We start from the raw sequence: 18,530 nt of genomic DNA on the forward strand, positions 1-18,530 counted from the left end.
ATATGGTTTATAAAAAACTTTATTAGTTCATGTGAAAAGCTGATTATATGCATAAATTAAGTTTATTCATTATATAATTTAGTTTTAATTGTATAAAGTAAATATCCATCCTTTGCAAAAATATGGTTATTATCTATATAAATGAAAATAACTGTATTGAACAAAACTAATTTTAGGTTTTTCTCTTAATTTATCATTTTTAATACTTTTTTTTTGCATATCATTTTTAATGTGTAGTTCTAGCATGAATTACATACATATCAATAACTAAAAGTAGTAACTTATCATAATATAACTTATTTACTGTATGTTAAAATAATTTTTTTTTATAAAGTTTAATTACACCATAGTTCATTTATTTTAAAATTTAATTACATAAACTAAACATTTATTATATTCATAAAATACTAAAATATTAGTAGACTATAACATCCAAATGTAAACCACTCTGCTTAATCTAATGATTTTTGCTATAATCTCCTGGTGAAAAAATATGCACGGACAAACACTTACATTTATATAATTTTTATAATAATAGAAAAAATATTATAATATGTTAATTAATTAAAAAATATTACTAAAATTGTCCTTGAAGTTGAAAATTATTTAGTACATTAAAAAAAATCATAAATTCATTTTTTTATTAACATTTGTAATGTTAAAATTATGTTGTAAGAATGTTTATAATTTTTCCTTAAAATAAGAGGTAAAACTATAATAAAAAATATATATAAAAACATGCACTTATAAGCATTTTATTACATATAACTGTGTGAATGATATTTAAAATATTAATACGAGAAACTTTAGAAATATATATAATTTTATTTCAAGGAATATGTGGTGATTATTTTGAAGGAAATAAGTTATACAATTATTTTTTTGGAGAGAGAAAGATTTTTCAATCACTTATTCTACTAAATAAAAAATTACTTTTTATATATTAATAGGTAAAATTATGTAATTAAAAGATATATACGTAGTTATAATCTGTCTGTGTGTCTTTTTACAATGATGATCGATGATATATACATGAATACAGTTATAAAATATTTTAATTTTTATTAATTGATATGATTATATAATAAAACATATTCAATCTGACTGACTAGTTTTTCTAGATAAAAAGTTGCTAAACCAAAATAAAAATACTGGCAAAAAGAAGTAATATATATATATATATATATATATATATATATATATATATATATATATATATATATTAAAAAGCAGTCACAAACTTCGATCTTTAATATTAATTGCTGTAAATTTACAAATCTTTAATTTGTAATCTATTTTTAATCACCTCCCTTAAACATAGCTTGTAATTGATTTGTATTATTAGAGAAAAGTAATATTGACTTTAAATTAAAATAATACTATTTTCTCTCACTACTGTTTTAATATATTTTCAAGTAATTGAAGAAAATATTTTTAATTAAGAAAGTTATAAGTGCATTTTGAATGATTTTTAAACTATGGAAAGATGTTAATACATGACTATAAAATTGGTCGGTATTAATTAAAATTCATCATTTGAATCCTTTAAACCCAGGCTATGTCAAAGGTCAATTGTCACGATCTTTTCTCTCTCCTTTCAATAGAACTTTCTTCCCACCCCTCGAAACCTTATCCCAACCTTACACATTTCGTATCCAATTCGAAATTCTTATAAATGAAGAAACAACCAAAAATGATTTTATAACTTTTAGTCAAATTCTTGCTCCCACAATAAGAAAACAAATGAAAATAAAGAAGAAAAAAAAATCTACTTTTCTTCTCTTCTTTATTTTGTTCAAAGATATATTTTTTAATCTTAGTCAAATTGCACCATTCATAATAAAAGCCTATTTAATTGGTATAGGAAAAGATCTCTTAAAACAAAGTACATAATTAAAAAGGAAACTTCCTTGAAGGTGATCTATTACCAAATCCTAGTGATTGAAATTTCGTCATTTTACAATATCAGATTTACCAAAAAAAACTTCAAATTCAAGTCATCCAGTTTCGTATTAAGAAAACTGAAATCCAAAATAAATACTCTTGAAATTTTATTCACATTTTTCCATTATTTATTTACCAATTTTTAAGATTATTTGCTTATTGGGTATTTGTTTCTTCACCACATACCTTATCTTTTTTTTCCCGAGTCAGATATTCCATACTTTGCGGATCCCATCCATGTTGTTTCCAAAAAATAATGATTAAATCCACAGTGCATCACAGACCCCCAGAGCTTTACCGGTGCCACCCTTTGAATGGTTGGCATTTGCATAAAAACTAGTAAAAGTGAAAAAAAAAAGTTATTCTTTTTCAATATTCTATTCACATTAGGAAGTGTTCTTTTTAATGTCTATATACGTATTTTTGTTAAAGGGGTGTGTCAGAGTCTGTTTCCTATGATTCTGTTTCTGGGTACATAGATCAGGTTGAATACGAGTGTTTGGGGTGGTGCAGAATTCAGAGCAAGTGTGCAGCGAAGGAAGAGGAATAATAGGAGAAAGGTGATAAGGGTGTCAAGATCAATGGGGCTACCAGGTGTTGATAGAGAATTGAAGAAGATTTTGAATGCAAACATGGACGAAGTGGGTGCCAGAAGGCGTGCACGTGAGGCCTTCAAGGATATTCAGCTTGGAATTGATCACATATTGTTTAAGGTTTGGTTTTGTTTTCTTTCTTTTGTTTTGTTTTGTTTTGATGCTGTTTGTGGAATTGATGAAATGAGTAAATCCATGCCAATTTTTGTTGTTGTTTCTAATGTGCTTGGTTTTGTCTTGTGAGTGAACTTTTTGCTATTTGATTATGGGGGGACTTGCAAAATATTTGGTTTTGCCCTTTATTGTTTCTTACTTCTCTCTCTTTCTTTAATGCTGAGGATATTAATTGGTAGACTTGAAAATTTGACTTTGAGATTTCTGGTTTGCAAGCAAATCCGTTGTAAAGAGAAAGATATTTGTTCTGACTTTAGCTTCTTTTTCGTATTGGGTATGGAGGGTTTGTTTGGTATATTCTGTTGAAGCTAATTGTAAGGTGAATTCTTCTTCAAAATAGTTTACCCTAATTTCTTAAAGCAAAAAAAGATGAGATTTTAATATATTTTCTGTTAAACTTGATTATGCGGATGAATTTTGTTTCGGATGAATGCTTGAGACTAGTTTTAAAATTTTAAATTCATTAAAATTAACTGTCACCGCCAGATTTAATAGAAAAAATGTGCTAAAGCTCAAATTGAACAAATTTAACTTACTAGTGAAATGAGACGAGTCATGAACACTTCAATTCTAGTTTGTCGTAAGGGGTAGGGGGCTTCTACTGTTGCTATTAAATGTTGCAGAATTGGAAACTCTGCTCTTAAATGCAACGGGGCCAGCCTTCAATACAACTACAATAGTATAGTGCAAGAGGAAAAATGTTAGGTGGGGACTCTTTCAAAATTCAAAGAGTTTTTAGTTTAATTATGTCATTCAATAATTTAGGGTACAAGAATGTAAATTTCTGAAGTCCTTCTTGCATAAATATAATGCTCATTTACACAATTAATCAAACGTTTAAGTGTACTGAAACAATAATTGGAGCAATTCTTACTTAAGCACGGCGAGTGGAATCTTGAAATTTTTCTCAGTTTTTGATTAGTTGTGAGTTGTTAGCATGTACTGGTGCAAAATGGCTCCAATTTCTTGTGTAAATGTATGAACCTGACTCAATAAAAAATGTGTTACAGAGACATTTTGAAAAGACTTGTCATGAGCATGTAGGGATTCACAATAATTAAGATATAGTTCAGTGAGTTTCTTGAGTAGTTAATATTCCTTAAACATATTACTTTTTCTTTTTTTATTATAGTTTTTGGACTCTGGTATGGCGTACAAGTTCTTTCTTACTAAACTTTGAATCAGACACTACCATATGCAATTAGATCTATACATTTTCTTTTCTCCATTCTGTTTCAAACCCATCCATTTCATGACATTTTCTTGGTCTTGGCTTTTGGCATTAACCTTTTGGTGCAGGAATAATTTTTTGGGGAGTGCAGTGATTGTTTTATTTCACTTTAAATCAGTAATATTTCATTTCCTTTAAATGTTAACATCGATTCTTTTGTGCTTTCTGTCTTTGCAGACTCCATGTGATGGAGTAAAAATGGAAGAGGTTAGTGAGAAATTTAGTCTTAAACGCTTTCCTGCAATTTATGTTTCTTCTGAGTAGTTACCAAACAAAGTGATGATTGGGTAATAGAATCATCATTAGTGCCAACTATTGTCCTGTTTTCCTATTGAAGTATGATAATTGACTTAATTTTGTTTGCTATGCAACAGTCATATGAAAAGAATTCGAAAGGACTAGAAATCTTCTGCAAAAGTTGGCTTCCTGAAGCATCTACGCCAAAAGCAGCACTGTTTTACTGTCATGGTTATGGGGACACTTGCTCCTTTTTCTTTGAAGGCATGTAGCTGGGACTTAGACTTGGTAGCTATAAGTAACTAAATTCATTTATCATGAGGATTAGCAACTCAATGGTATCATGAACTTTTTGCAGGAATTGCTAGAAAACTGGCATCATCTGGATATGCAGTTTTTGCCATGGATTATCCAGGATTTGGTCTATCAGAAGGTCTTCATTGCTTTATTCCCAGTTTTGATGGACTTGTTGATGTTGTTATTGAGCATTACTCTAAAATCAAAGGTACCTATACTCCCATGAACTCCCAAGTCATGAAATTCTCAGTCATCATGAAATTCTTCAATTGTTTGTTGCGTCCGGGTGGTTTGTGAGTATGCTTACTTTGTAGTTTAGTGAGAGTTAATGGATCTTGAACTACTATTTATTTTTGTATAAAGTATTTGATCCATCCCTTCTGAAATTAGTCTATACTATTAATCAATGCTCAAAATATGAAGAATATCAGAAAAAAAAAAAAACAGTAAATTAGTGAGCCGTGATTAGACATCAAAGGGTCAACGCAAAAATGTTTTTGAGTGCTTTCAAGGATATTTTTTTAAAAAACCTTGGAAGCTAAGGGGAACAACAAATTCTTTATTTGTTTATTTTGAGGTATGTGGGAGGGTGATGAGTTCCACACCTATTTAAAAATATAAATAATTGAGCTTTATGAAATGGAATTCTTCAGGCTGTAGTTTTTCATCTACTTTTTGGCATGATGAATTCTAAGCTATGAGTTGTGTTTCTGATAAAGGAAATATCTTAGCTGTTAACCCATGACTGTGATTATGTGCTCAGAAAAAGGCATTTAGCTTAGCTGGTAGTGTTTTCCTATGTTTTTCTTGACCTGGAAAATAGAACTGTGACTTTAATAACATAGAAACATTGAAACATTCTTAAAAAACTTAATGTTACATCTACTTTCCTTTTTCTTGGGAAACAAGTTAAACAATTTAATAACAAGGGATATTGTATTAGGAGAGTAAATGGTCTGTTAGTAGGGTGCTGATCAGTTAGTTTGTTGATGGTTAGTTACTGATAAGTTCTCAATAAATTGAACACCATTGTATCTCATTCATCATCTTTTAATCAATCAATATGATTCTTTGTGATTGCTTCTCTCAAACTACTCAGCACTAGCCTTTGATCTCTATCCTTCTCATCCTCTCATTACTTACATATTGATTCCGTTATGTTCATTCAAAAGATTTGGTTCATGTTGCAGAAAATCCAGAGTTCCGTTCTCTTCCCAGCTTCCTATTTGGACAGTCCATGGGTGGAGCTGTTGCATTAAAGATACACCTGAAACAGCCTAAGGCATGGGATGGTGCCATTCTTGTTGCACCTATGTGTAAGGTATTTTTCTTGAAGCACTATCATGTATGGAGTTCTGGCTATTCTTTGCTTTGATCTCCCTTTGACTAGAAAATCTGTGTAGATTGCAGATGACATGGTTCCACCAAAGTTGCTCACTAATCTCCTGATTGGTTTATCCAATGTTTTACCAAAGCATAAATTGGTTCCAAACAAGGATTTAGCAGAGGCAGCATTCAGAGATTTAAAGAAGAGGGAACAGGTTTGTGTTTTGTGATTTAGAGTTCAACAGAATGATACTTTTGCTCAGCTAATCTTAATTCAAAGATCCATCTTTCCTTCTGCGCTACTTATTGTCTCCATTTTTCTCCAATTGTTTTCATGCATTTGTTTTTGGTAATGTGTGTTAGTAAGAGATTCACAGGTTTCTAATGTCTTTGCAGACTGCTTACAATGTTATTGCTTACAAGGATAAACCACGCTTGCAGAGTGCTGTAGAATTGCTCAGAACTACTCAAGAAATAGAACGGCGATTGAAAGAAGTACGTTCTGATCTTCTGGTTTATCTGAACTAATTGGTTAGAAGAAATTTTGGTAAAATTCATAGGTTCAAAATGGTCACAATTCTTTGGTAGCAAAGGCAAGGATTCTAGTATAAGAATATGTATCATCTAAAACTAGTTCAATTCAATGGTTGAAACTGATGTCTACAAATTCTAAAACAAGAACTAGAAATCCCTTAAAACATAACAGGCTTTATCCTCCAAATTTCCAAATGTTTGAGAATCATTAGTGGGTCATGTCTCGATGATTTTGCAGAAATAGTGAATACTGATCCTTTCAAGACTACCCTTTTGCTCTGGATTCCAAAGACACCACTCTACTTCATATATTGTGCATTTGATTTGATCCTCCTCTCTTAATTATATTATGCTTACCTTGACCCAATTCACATTTAAGAAGGCAATAAATATATGTGCGTGCTTCTTACACCACACCAATGTACTTGGAATAGTTCATCTCACTAAACAAGCTAACAGTAGTTCTTTACTAATGTCATTGTATTAGTGTGGCACATACTACTATCCTCAAGCCAAAATGTCCTATAGCTAACAGCCCTTAAAATGGATTTATTTTCTCCATGGTAGTAAATCTTGGAGTTTGTATCGATTATCACTGTAGAAACTAGAAACACTATACTTTTAGAGAAATGATTACATGATTCAGGACCACTACATGATCATAGTTTCAACCATTCTTTGTGTGATACTTAATCAAAATTTTAAATTTAGGAGAAAGAATTGATAATCCATCGGTTAGATGTCACGTGTGGTTGGGACCACTGGACTCTCTAATAGTTTCTCGTGCTTTTAGTTTGATCAAGTGTTCTTTTTAGAACTGCTGTTTAAATCTGAAATTTCACTTGTTTCATCTGTAATAAAATTTATGCATCTTCACGTGTAATTGATTATGATTACAGGTTTCTCTACCATTATTCATCCTTCATGGAAAGGCTGACACTGTGACTGATCCATCAGTGAGCAAAGCCTTGTATGAGAATGCGAGCTGTTCAGATAAGAAGCTTAAGCTTTATGAAGATGCCTACCATGCTCTTCTGGAGGGTGAGCCTGATGAAGTAATAACTGAAGTTTTTAATGACATCATCTCTTGGCTTGATGAACACAGCTTGAAACATAACCAGCTTTCCTCCTAATACAGATAATTTATTTTTGCTATCTTCTGATTTAAAAGATGAGTATTTTTATTGAGATTGTTTCAAGCAGTGGAAAATAGAAAGCTGCCGTTAAAGTTGCCTATTCTTTGCAGCTTAAGTTTAGTGCTACACCATAACCTTGTTTTATGTATATAACATAAAAGGTATATATGTATATTTTTTTATTTCTTTCTGTACCTTTCCCTTTTATATCTTTTAAGACTTTACGTAATAAGAAAAGAAAAAATATGGGGGGAACAAAACATTAACACCTTTGTTTGGCATGGTGCAGAAGACTAGAATAGATGTGTGACAACATGGTCCTGTCTTTTTCCTTTTAGTATTCTACATCCCTTGGTCTGTGAAGGTTTTTGTTCAAAGTTTAGGTAACTTCAGGCTAGTGTATTGAACTATTTTTTTCTAGGTCTGGGCTGCATTATATTTATAAGGAGATTTCTCTTAGACTCTCCTAAGGTAAAATTCTCAGTACTCGAAAACAAGATCTAGAAGCAAGAAACTCGGAATATTTGAAAATTGATTTTCTTGTTTAACCATTAAGCTCAACTGATAAATCCTCAATATTTTGATAATGGAACACCTTTTTTAGATAACAAAATATCTTTCCGAAATTGGCGCAAAATTTGATTCTATATTTGCATAAGTTGGTCTAGATGCGACCTATAAGTCGATTGTGAAACCGTTTAACCACTACCTTCGGTTTTAAGACAGATTATGAACAACGACGAATGGAACTTTGAATGGCCCCGTATCACAGATTATCCACTCGTTTCATCAAAACGGTATAATTGTGGTACGATTATATTCGATTATTTGTAGGGTTAAATATGTTTTTAGTCCCTCAAGTTTTAGTGAAATTTGAAATTAGTTTCTTATCGAAACTTTTAACCAATTTAGTCATTTATCTTTAGAAATGCCTGAATTTAGTCCTTTTAATCGAATTTTGTTAAGTTTATTTGAGATTTCAAACGTATTTTATGATAATATTTGAGTTAGCATTTAAACGAAAATGGGTCAAACGATATAAACAATTCAAATATTATCATGAAATGCACTTGAAACGTTAGATAATATTTGAGTTAGCATTTCAAACGTTGTATAGGTGCACAACCTTGCTATGAACCATGTTGTTTAAAAAGGGATATTGTTCAACCTTTTGGTATTCACCTTGATTATGATGAAACACAATCTATGTGCCTTGACTCAATCATGACGAAAAGCTTAACTGACATGATGTGAGTCCATTTTATATTTTTTAGGAGTACAAGGTGTTTGAGTAAATGTTGCTTGAAAAAATTTCAAGAAGATTCTCATTAGATATTAAGATAATCAAGAGGTTATCTAAATGTGAAGATGCACTTCAAATGAACTTAGAGGAAAGAAAATGATGAATTCAAATTAATGAAAGAAAGAATACAAGATAAGATAACATAAATTGTGGAAGCATAAACTGGTCAAGAATATAAATGAACTTGAAGTAAAGAACAAAAGATGAAGAGAAAGGAAATGGAAGGGGATGTGGAAGGTGACACACTACTTGGGAGATGGACCAACCCAAGATGAATGGGTGGTTGCCACCACTTGAGCAAAGGTTTAAGATAAGACCAAGGAATAGACTCACTCTCAAAGAGCGACACTTACAACCAAATTTGGCTATAATAACTCTACTTCTTCATTCAACAACTCTTTACAACTACAAACGAGGTCTTCTTAAATAGGCAAAGAGAGGGGCCTCTTGGCAATAATACAAAGCAAAAGGTCTCCCTTGCAAAATCAAAGAGTATCCTTCTAGAAGCCTAATGATGAGGGAAAGGGATGATATTCACCACTCATTAGAAAATCATAAAAATGTCCATTTTATCTCCTCCAAATGTGCATGGTGTGTCCCCCACTCCAAGATGCTCTCTTTTCCACTTCTAATAGGCTCTCCTTTTTCACTTCCAAGGGTCTTCTTAGCAAAACTAGGGGTGTGGTGATGTGATGAGAATACTTCCCTAGGCTAGGCTCCTCCTTAGTTTTTCATTTGCCTAGAAGATGGTAACCTCAGAAAGAGGAGGTGCCACAAGCAATCGTACAAAACACCAAACACAAATATGAGTTCTAGATTTTATTTAAGGCAAAACTAAACCAAGTAATATAGAGAAGGAGAAGGAACTTCCCTTCTAAACATGTTTATTTTTCCTAAGCATGTTCCTCCATCTTTGGCCAAGGTTAGGGACTTTTCATTCTCTTGCAATTGGAGAGAATTTGAACACAAATTTTTTGAGCCTTTCTTGATGGAATTTGACTTCATTTGAGGATGCAATTTCTCCTTCCTCACATGGAAGGTGACACACCACTTTGGTTTGTGGACTTAAGAGGAGAGGGAAGGCAGAATGAGGAGGAAACTGACCAACTTTCTTTGGGACTTTTTTTTTTTGTGGGAAGTAACCCTTTTGTGGAAGCTTATTCTTTTTCTTTCCTTTCTTCTTTATTTTTATTTTTTACATTTTGGGTTAGTCCTCATTAACCTCTTAAGATGTTAAAGGTGCTAAGGTGACCTTTTTTCCCATGAGAGTGAAAAATATATTTATTGGTATAGCATGTAAGGTGTGTTTATCAAATTATCATGGCCTACCTAGCAAAAGATGTGGCCTCGATGGGAACAACATCACAAAGTACCTCATCCATGTACCTTCTTTTGGAGAATCTAATGATTACTTGTTTATTACCCTCTATCTTACCCTCCTTCCTTATCCATGTATGCTTGTAGGGCTTGACATGAGGAATGATACCTAAACCTATACAAAAGGAGTTGGTCAAATAATAAAAGTAATAGAAGATAAACATAAAAAGATATAAAAACAATGATAAAGAAAATAGATTGATTCCATTGCTTTCAAAATAGATTCTTCATTGGTTATCTAAGGATTATCGTTCAAATAATTATTGTTGTAGATTTACAAAATAAGACCAACAAGAAGCTAGAAACAAGGTTAAGGTCAACAACAAGAAAAAAAAAAAAAACTCTCAAAGTGTTTGGCTAGCTCACCAAATTTAAAAGGTAGGATCCACTTAACTTTTAAACAACAATTCAAGAGTGTTCAAATCCCTAAAGGTCCAAATTCTTGAAAAATGGAAATCAAATGGAAATATGCACACCGACCATACACTCAAAGAAGTTCATGGAAAGAAAACCATAAAGACAAAACTTAAGAATTTTCAAAGACAAACAAGAAAAGCACAAAAAATTTAGGCAATTCATGCAATTTTTCTTGAGATAAAATCACTTTATAACTAAGCATACATAAGCATGTTATGAAAAAAACAAAAGCTTAAAATTGCATAGCAAAACTCAGGAGTACGACACCTAGTGTTATCAAGTCGCGCTCAACGCAGTATAGACAAAAGCAAAATTCGACGTACGCGCTCAATGCTAGGATGTCTTGCCGAGCGTAGTGCAATCAGTGAAGGTGACCCTAGCAATAGGGTTGCAGTGCTCAGCATCGTAGATGTGGGGCCCAACAAAGGCACAAATAGTAGCCTCTGTCAAAACATCCGCTAAGTGTGATAGAATGCACCTAACGTTAGAACAACGTAACAACTATAATTTTTTAGAGTTTTGCACCATCTTAACCAAAGGTGGGATTATTTGGACCATTTTAAGATAGCTACACAAGAAAATATCAAGAACAAGCTGAGAAAATACCTTAAAGCAAAGCTCTAATTAGCAAATGAAGTGCGCCAATCACATATTTTTAAGTTGTGCAAGGTTTTGCGTTAATAATGCTTAGGAAAACTCTAAAAATATTTCCACTGGACATTAAGATAACCAAGAGGTTATCTAGATGTGATGGTTCACTTCAAAGGAGCTCAAAAGAGAGAAAAGGATGGATTCAAATTAACCAAAGAAAGAACACAAGATAACAAGGACAACATAAATTATGAAGGCATAAAGTGGACAAGAACATAAATGAACTTGAAATAAAGAACAACGGATGAAGAGAAAGGAAATGGAAGGGGATGGGGAAGATGGCACCTCAGATGGGGTATGGACCAACCCAAGTTGAGTGGTGGTTGTTGTCACTTGAACAAAGGTTAAAGATATGACCAAGGGATAGACTCACTCTCAAAGAGAGGCACACACAACTAAAATTGGCTATAATAACTATATTTCTTCATTCAACAACCCTTTACAAGTGTGAATGAGGTCGTCTTAAATAGGCAAAGTGAGGCACCTCCTAACAAATCTTAAGAAAAGTCCAAAAGATTCCCACTACACATTAGGATAACAAAGATGTTATCTAGATGTGATGGTGCACTTCAAAGGAACTCAAAAGAGAAAAGAGGATGGGTTCAAATTAACCAAAGAAATAACACAAGATAACAAGGACAACATAAATTGTAGAAGCATAAAATGGACAAGAACATAAACGAACTTCAAATAAAGAGAAAAAGATAAAGAGAAAGAAATGGAATGGGATAGGGAAGGTGGCACCTCAGGTGAGGGATAGACAAACCCAAGTGAGTGGTGGTTGTTGTCACTTGAATAAAGGTTAAAGATATGACCAAGGGATAGACTCACTCTCAAAGAGAGGCACACACAACTAAAATTGGCTATAATAACTATATTTCTTCATTCAACAACCCTTTACAAGTGTGAATGAGGTCGTCTTAAATAGGCAAAGTGAGGCACCTCCTAACAAATCTTAAGAAAAGTCCAAAAGATTCCCACTACACATTAGGATAACAAAGATGTTATCTACATGTGATGGTGCACTTCAAAGGAACTCAAAAGAGAAAAGAGGATGGGTTCAAATTAACCAAAGAAATAACACAAGATAACAAGGACAACATAAATTGTAGAAGCATAAAATGGACAAGAACATAAACGAACTTCAAATAAAGAGAAAAAGATAAAGAGAAAGAAATGGAATGGGATAGGGAAGGTGGCACCTCAGGTGAGGGATAGACAAACCCAAGTGAGTGGTGGTTTTTGTCACTTGAACCAAGGTTAAAGATATGACCAAGGGATAGGCTCACTCTTAAAGAGAGCCACGCAAAACCAAAATTGGCTATAATAACTCTACTTCTTCATTCAACAACCTTTTACAAGTATGGAGTAGGTCCTCTTAAATAGGCAAAGTTAGGGAACCCTAACAACTCTTAAGAAAACTCTAAAAAGATTCCTACTAGACATTAAGATAACCAAGAGGTTATCTAGATATGATGGTGTACTTTAAATAGCTCAAAAGAGAGAAGAGGATGGATTCAAATTAACCAAAGAAAGAACACAAGATAATGAGGACAACATATATAAATTGCGAAAAGATAAAATGGAAAAGAACATAAATGAACTTCAAATAAAGAACAAAGGCTGAAGAGAAAAGAAATGGAAGGGGATGGGGAAGGTGGTGCCTCAAATAGGGGATGGACCAACCCAAGTTGACTGGTGGTTGTTGCCACTTGAACCAAGGTTAAAGATATGACCAAGGGATTGGTTCACTCTCAAAGAAAGGCACACACAACCAAAATTGGCTATAATAACTCTACTTCTTCATTCAACAACCCTTTATAAGTGTGCAAGAGGTCCTTTTAAATAGGCAAAGTGATGGACCTCCTAATAATAATACAATGTAAAAGGCCTTCCTAGCAAAATAAAATAGTATCCTTCTAGAAGCCTAATGATAAGGGAGAGAGGGACTATTCTCCACTCATTACAAAATAATATAAATGTGCATTCGCTCTCCTCCAATTGTGCATGGTGGCCCCTATCCCAAGATGCTCTCTTCTCCACTTCTAAGATGCTTTCCTTTTTCCAATTCCAAGGGTTTACTTAGCAAAAATAGGGGTGTGGTGAGAACACTCCCTTGGTCTACGCTCCTACTTAGCCCTTCATTCCTCTAGAAAGTGGCAACCTTAAAAGGGGGAGGTTTCACTAGTAAACCTACAAAGCACAAGACACAAACATGAGTTCTAGATTTTACTTAAGACAAAACTAAACCATGTAAAAGAGAGAAGGGGAAGGGACTTCCCTCATAAACATGTTTATTTTCTCAATACTTTCTTCCATCGTTGGTAGGGATTAGGACATATCATAAGCTCATCTCTGAAAGCTTCTATTGGGCTTTCAAATGTTGTGTTGTTTCAAAACATGGAGTTTTCCAACAACCATGTCCTTTCAAGTACCATTCGATGTGGTTTAGATCGATTAGTGCAACATGTGAACACTTACAACTATCACACCTTCTTTGGTTATTTTCAGTATACTAAACATTTAGGGAGATCACTCATTTCGTTATCTTATTCCTTGGATCATCTTGTTGGTGCATAATGGCTCGAAAAGGGGGAGGGGGTTGAGTAGAGCATGTAGACGTTTGGTAATCTTTTCACACAAACATATTACAACAATTACAAATAAAGGAAGGAGTAAGGAAGAGAATAATGCACACAAGAATTTATATTGGTTCACCTCCACCTAAGGCTACGTCTAGTCTCTTAAGCCACCTGCTTAAGAAATTCACTAATCAACACCTTTGACTAGCAATGAGTGTCAACCCTTCTAGGTTACAACGTGTTTAACCTCTTCAGGTATCACGAGTCACTTCTCTCCAATATGAGTTTATCTTATCCAAGAATATTATAAAATATCTTCAAATATTGTCTTTCATTCTTTACTTTTGAAGTTATTGATAATCAATTAGAGTGTATTATTTCTTGTGAATTACCAATTTTTTCCTTTTCAGCCTTGCATCAATTTTAATTTCAAACTGGCTTTAATCATTTGGAGACTCTCTTGTAGTCTTCAATCTGTAGAGTCTATTTTCTGTCTTGCGATTGGTTGATATTCATATGGCACTATTTAGAATAATCAATCAAAAAAGAATTCAAAATACTTCCTTATATGATAGAATTTACATTCTTCAATCAAAGAATGTTTCCTTTCTTAACTATTCAATTATCTTTGATATTATTTAGATTAATTCTTCAGTCAAATATTCAATTAAAATATCTTCTAATAATGTTGAGACTTGCTTCGTGATGAGATGCTAGAGAAACAACCAATTCCAACAAGTGTACTAGGTGTGTAGTAGTATCAAACAAGTGTCATATCCATATGGATTTGTTAAGATTGTCCAATATTTAATTCTGGATTCAATGGAACATTGTTTATTTAATTTGTGATGATCAAAAGACTTAATAAGGATTTAGAAAATATGATGGTAAATACATCTTAAGGTTAGACTTCATTTTTTCTTCTTATATTGTGCTACTACTACTTGTCCTTAATATCTAGTTTGTAATTCATGCAATGTCTTGGTACCCAATGTGATTCCTCCACTCCTAGTTGAAGGAATCCTTGCCTTAAGTGCACGACTTTATATCTAGCCCAAGTGTTCAAGCATGTACAAGCCTCTAACAAGAATGAGGAGGTTTGGTTGGACCACAATTTAAGATTAGTTTTCGAACTCAATCCAAAATAGTGAATTAAAAGGATTAGTTAATTCACCTAAACAATAAGCATAAATCAAACCACAAATAATTGAATAAAAACATACATGAATGTTAAAGAGGTAGTACTATAGAGAATTAGAATCAATTACATCCAACCTTAACATAGGAAAGTTCAACTACTCTCAAAACATAAACAATTTATGCATTATAAGTGTCAAATTCATGTGGAAATTTAGGCATTCTAGACACTTATTAACTCCTCCCAACTTAGCTCTTTGTTTGCCCTCAAATTAAGCAAGGAAATTCAATACAAAATGGCAAAGATATAAACATGAGTTGGTAAAAGAACTAGTTCCAACAAAATGGAATCCATTCATAAATTAACCAAACACAATTGTAATTTAGTTCACGGTTTTAAAATCAACAAAGAATTTTCTCATGGCTTCAATTTAATCTTGCACAAAGAACCTCCCAGTTTAAGGTTGTGTTCTTTTGAGAGGAAGGATTAGGGAGAGATGGAGAGGAAGAGATTGGATGGATTAGAGGGTGAAGTTGATGGTGTTCTTTTTAAGGAATTAGGAGGTGATTTTAAAGTGGATTAGAGAACGAAGTTTGTGATTGAATTGAGTGATGTAACATATTAAAAAGAAACTTTTAATAGATAAAAAATGAAATTACCAAAATGTTCCTAATGTTAAAAGTAATATAAAATGTTATATAAATGATTTAGAATAATGTATTTAATTTCTATTGATTGTCTGAAATAATAAAAGATATATGTATAAAAAAATGAATAATAAAATTTATTTGGTATAAAATTAAATTTAACATTTACCAATTTAATGTTTACATGGGAAATAATTTATTTATGTTTTATATTTTTTTTTCTTTTTAATAGTAGTCTTTGAAGTATAAAATGTTTGGTTTATTTGATATGAACACATTTTTCAATTTGATTATGTTTGTTAATAATATAGGTAACGATTTTTAATAATTTGTTTTTCTTTTCTTAAAATTCTATACAATTATATATTGTTTATATATTTTTAACTTTTAGATTTTTATTAATAATAATTTTTTTTTAATTTTATTAATAAATTAAAACTAAAATTACATATATTTATTTGTTAAAAAATTAAAATTGGTAAATATTAATAAACTAAATTATCTAAAATTTTTAAAATAAATAATATTTTCATGTGACACGTAAAAAAAACATATGAAAAATTTAAAGACTACAATAAATTGAAATAATTTTTTTAACTATTTCATTAAATAATTAACAAATATTTGAAAACAAAATTTTATTGGAAAATTTATTAACAAAATAAAGATGATGTGATTGGGTATGAGAGGTAAAAACTAAATATAATAAGGATAAAGTGGTATTTTCTTATCCATTACCCTCTAATCTTTTCAACAGTAATGGGATGGAATTTTTGAACAATCTTGCTATTTCGTGCCTACCATTCCCTTGCATCACTCCAAAAAGAACACGATGCTCACCCTCTATGCCTCACTCTCCATTCTCCTTGAACAATAGATTCGCTCAAAAGAATATTGCCTAAGTGTTTAGCTCTAAACACCTTGTAAGCTTTCACTTAGCTTCGTATCTTATTTTCAATTATTACTTACACATCACCGACATAGATCACTAAGAGCTTTTGAGCTTGTAGCATGGTTTGGCTAGAAAGGAATTTGGCTTTTTCAAGATGAGCAATACTCACTGATAAAAAAATAATTCAACAATATGCACATATCATAAGACTTGATCCTGTCTTTCTTAATTCAGTTTTGTTTATCGTTGTTTGGTGCATTCTTTTTCAATAGGCTAGTTCTGATTTTTTTTTTCTATCACTTTTTGTCTTTGATCACTAAAACAAATTATTGAAGCAATAGGATCCATCTAATTAATCTTGGCTTGGAATCTACCTTGGTGAGTAGATACTTAATAGTTGCATGGTTAGTAAAAATAATGATAGATGATCTTATAAAGTAGGCTCTGAATTTTTCCAGTCCGCTCACTATGGCCAAAAGCTCATTTTCTATAGTCACATAAGTAGTTTGAGTCATTTATAACCTTGCTAGTGTAGTATATGACATGAAATTTCTTATTTTTCAATGCACCTACTACACAATCACTTGCATCACACGTAGGCTCAAAACAAGTGCAATTATTATTGGTGATGAGCTCAGGCGCTGCTTTAATAATCTTTGAAAAATCTTTTATAAACCTTTAGTAAAAACCAACATGGCCAAGAAAACACTTCATTCCTTTTGTAACATCCTAGCCAGATATTACTTATTTAAATAAAATTAATAATAAATAAATAAATAAATAACATTTATTCCACACATTTCCCAAAACGTGGGAAAATAAAATTTTATCATAAGTCCCAAAACGTTGAAAGTATAAAATTTAATTCCAATCCTTACATCTCCAAATCCAAATTTAAAATCCAAATTACAGAAAAATAATATAAAATTGTAGAAATTAAATATCCCTGAGTTGCCCCACTCTGACACTAAGTCCCACCAACACCTCCTACAACACCATCTGCTCACATTGATCGATCTTTGCTGTCACGAGTGTCTACTCGCCCCTTCGACTAAAGACCACCACCTAATAGTCCACATGCGGAAATAAATTTGTCACGGCCACAACCCGTGACACCAAGTGGAGTTCCCCAATACGAACTGCAGTTAATATTTGTCCCTAGACTACCAAACTCGTCAGCTAATATCGAGGAGGGCAACCTTCCGGAACTCATCCGTACGAGCCACGATCTTGCACATTCCACTAGACTTCCAAAACCACCGGGTTACAACCTTGAGTGGCCACGTGTTACCCCAATACAAGTTGCACTCGTAACTGGACCCCTAGCAAAGCATCACATCAAAACCTCCATCCAAAGCTGTGTAGAATCCTCCTCGTAGTTCAACTCTGCTCCCAAAACTGCCTAGCGCATTACTCGTATCACTAGGCAAAAACTAGTTCCATATCGCTTCGTGGACAATCACCTAGCGGACAAGTCACGCCGCCAAGCACCAACTCTCAGGTTTTGTCCTAGAATTCTCTTCGTGGCCTATTGCTTGGTGGGTCTACTTGCACTGCTAGGCGCCACATTAGTAGTGTGACACTACTGGTTTAAGGTTCCAAAACATTGTCCATACAACAATTAACCAAACAAGTTCTCATCCAATCCAAAACATCATCTTCGTAACCTAAAAATCCTCGTCCCTTTATAATATAATATTTCTTTAAAATATGCTTTGTATAATAATCACCCCGCTAATCTATAACATACACATATATACTAAAATCATGCTATCTATGCTAATATATATTCATATGCAAATATTAAAATCATATAAATTAAAATACTGCACAAAAAAAAACTAATTCTATTGGACCTTCTATAATCACATCACCATATATTTTTTTCTTTTTATAAACAACATCCCAAAGCAAAGAAAAGAGAAAAAAAAAACTAAAGATCTATCCTACGAAATTATTTATTGACAAATAAAACAAAACAATCTTCACTTCTCTAATAACCTTATTTTTCAGCCATTCATCCAACTTTATCACTTATAAAAATTTTATAC

General features: G+C 32.4%; 1 protein-coding gene across 1 annotated transcript; it reads left to right on the forward strand.

Moving 5' to 3' along the window:
- Window positions 1-2,124: 2,124 nt before the first annotated feature.
- LOC114182720 (caffeoylshikimate esterase-like) lies at window positions 2,125-7,666 on the forward strand. The gene is made up of 9 exons (XM_028069652.1): window positions 2,125-2,261; window positions 2,458-2,657; window positions 4,120-4,149; window positions 4,317-4,443; window positions 4,538-4,684; window positions 5,667-5,797; window positions 5,880-6,017; window positions 6,199-6,297; window positions 7,236-7,666. Exons 1-9 carry the CDS (start codon window positions 2,201-2,203, stop codon window positions 7,467-7,469), a joined length of 1,167 nt encoding a protein of 388 aa, XP_027925453.1. The 5' UTR covers window positions 2,125-2,200; the 3' UTR covers window positions 7,470-7,666.
- Window positions 7,667-18,530: the final 10,864 nt, after the last annotated feature.

This window comes from Vigna unguiculata, chromosome 4, assembly GCF_004118075.2.
Source record: "Vigna unguiculata cultivar IT97K-499-35 chromosome 4, ASM411807v1, whole genome shotgun sequence".
NCBI classification, from domain to species: Eukaryota; Viridiplantae; Streptophyta; class Magnoliopsida; order Fabales; family Fabaceae; genus Vigna; species Vigna unguiculata.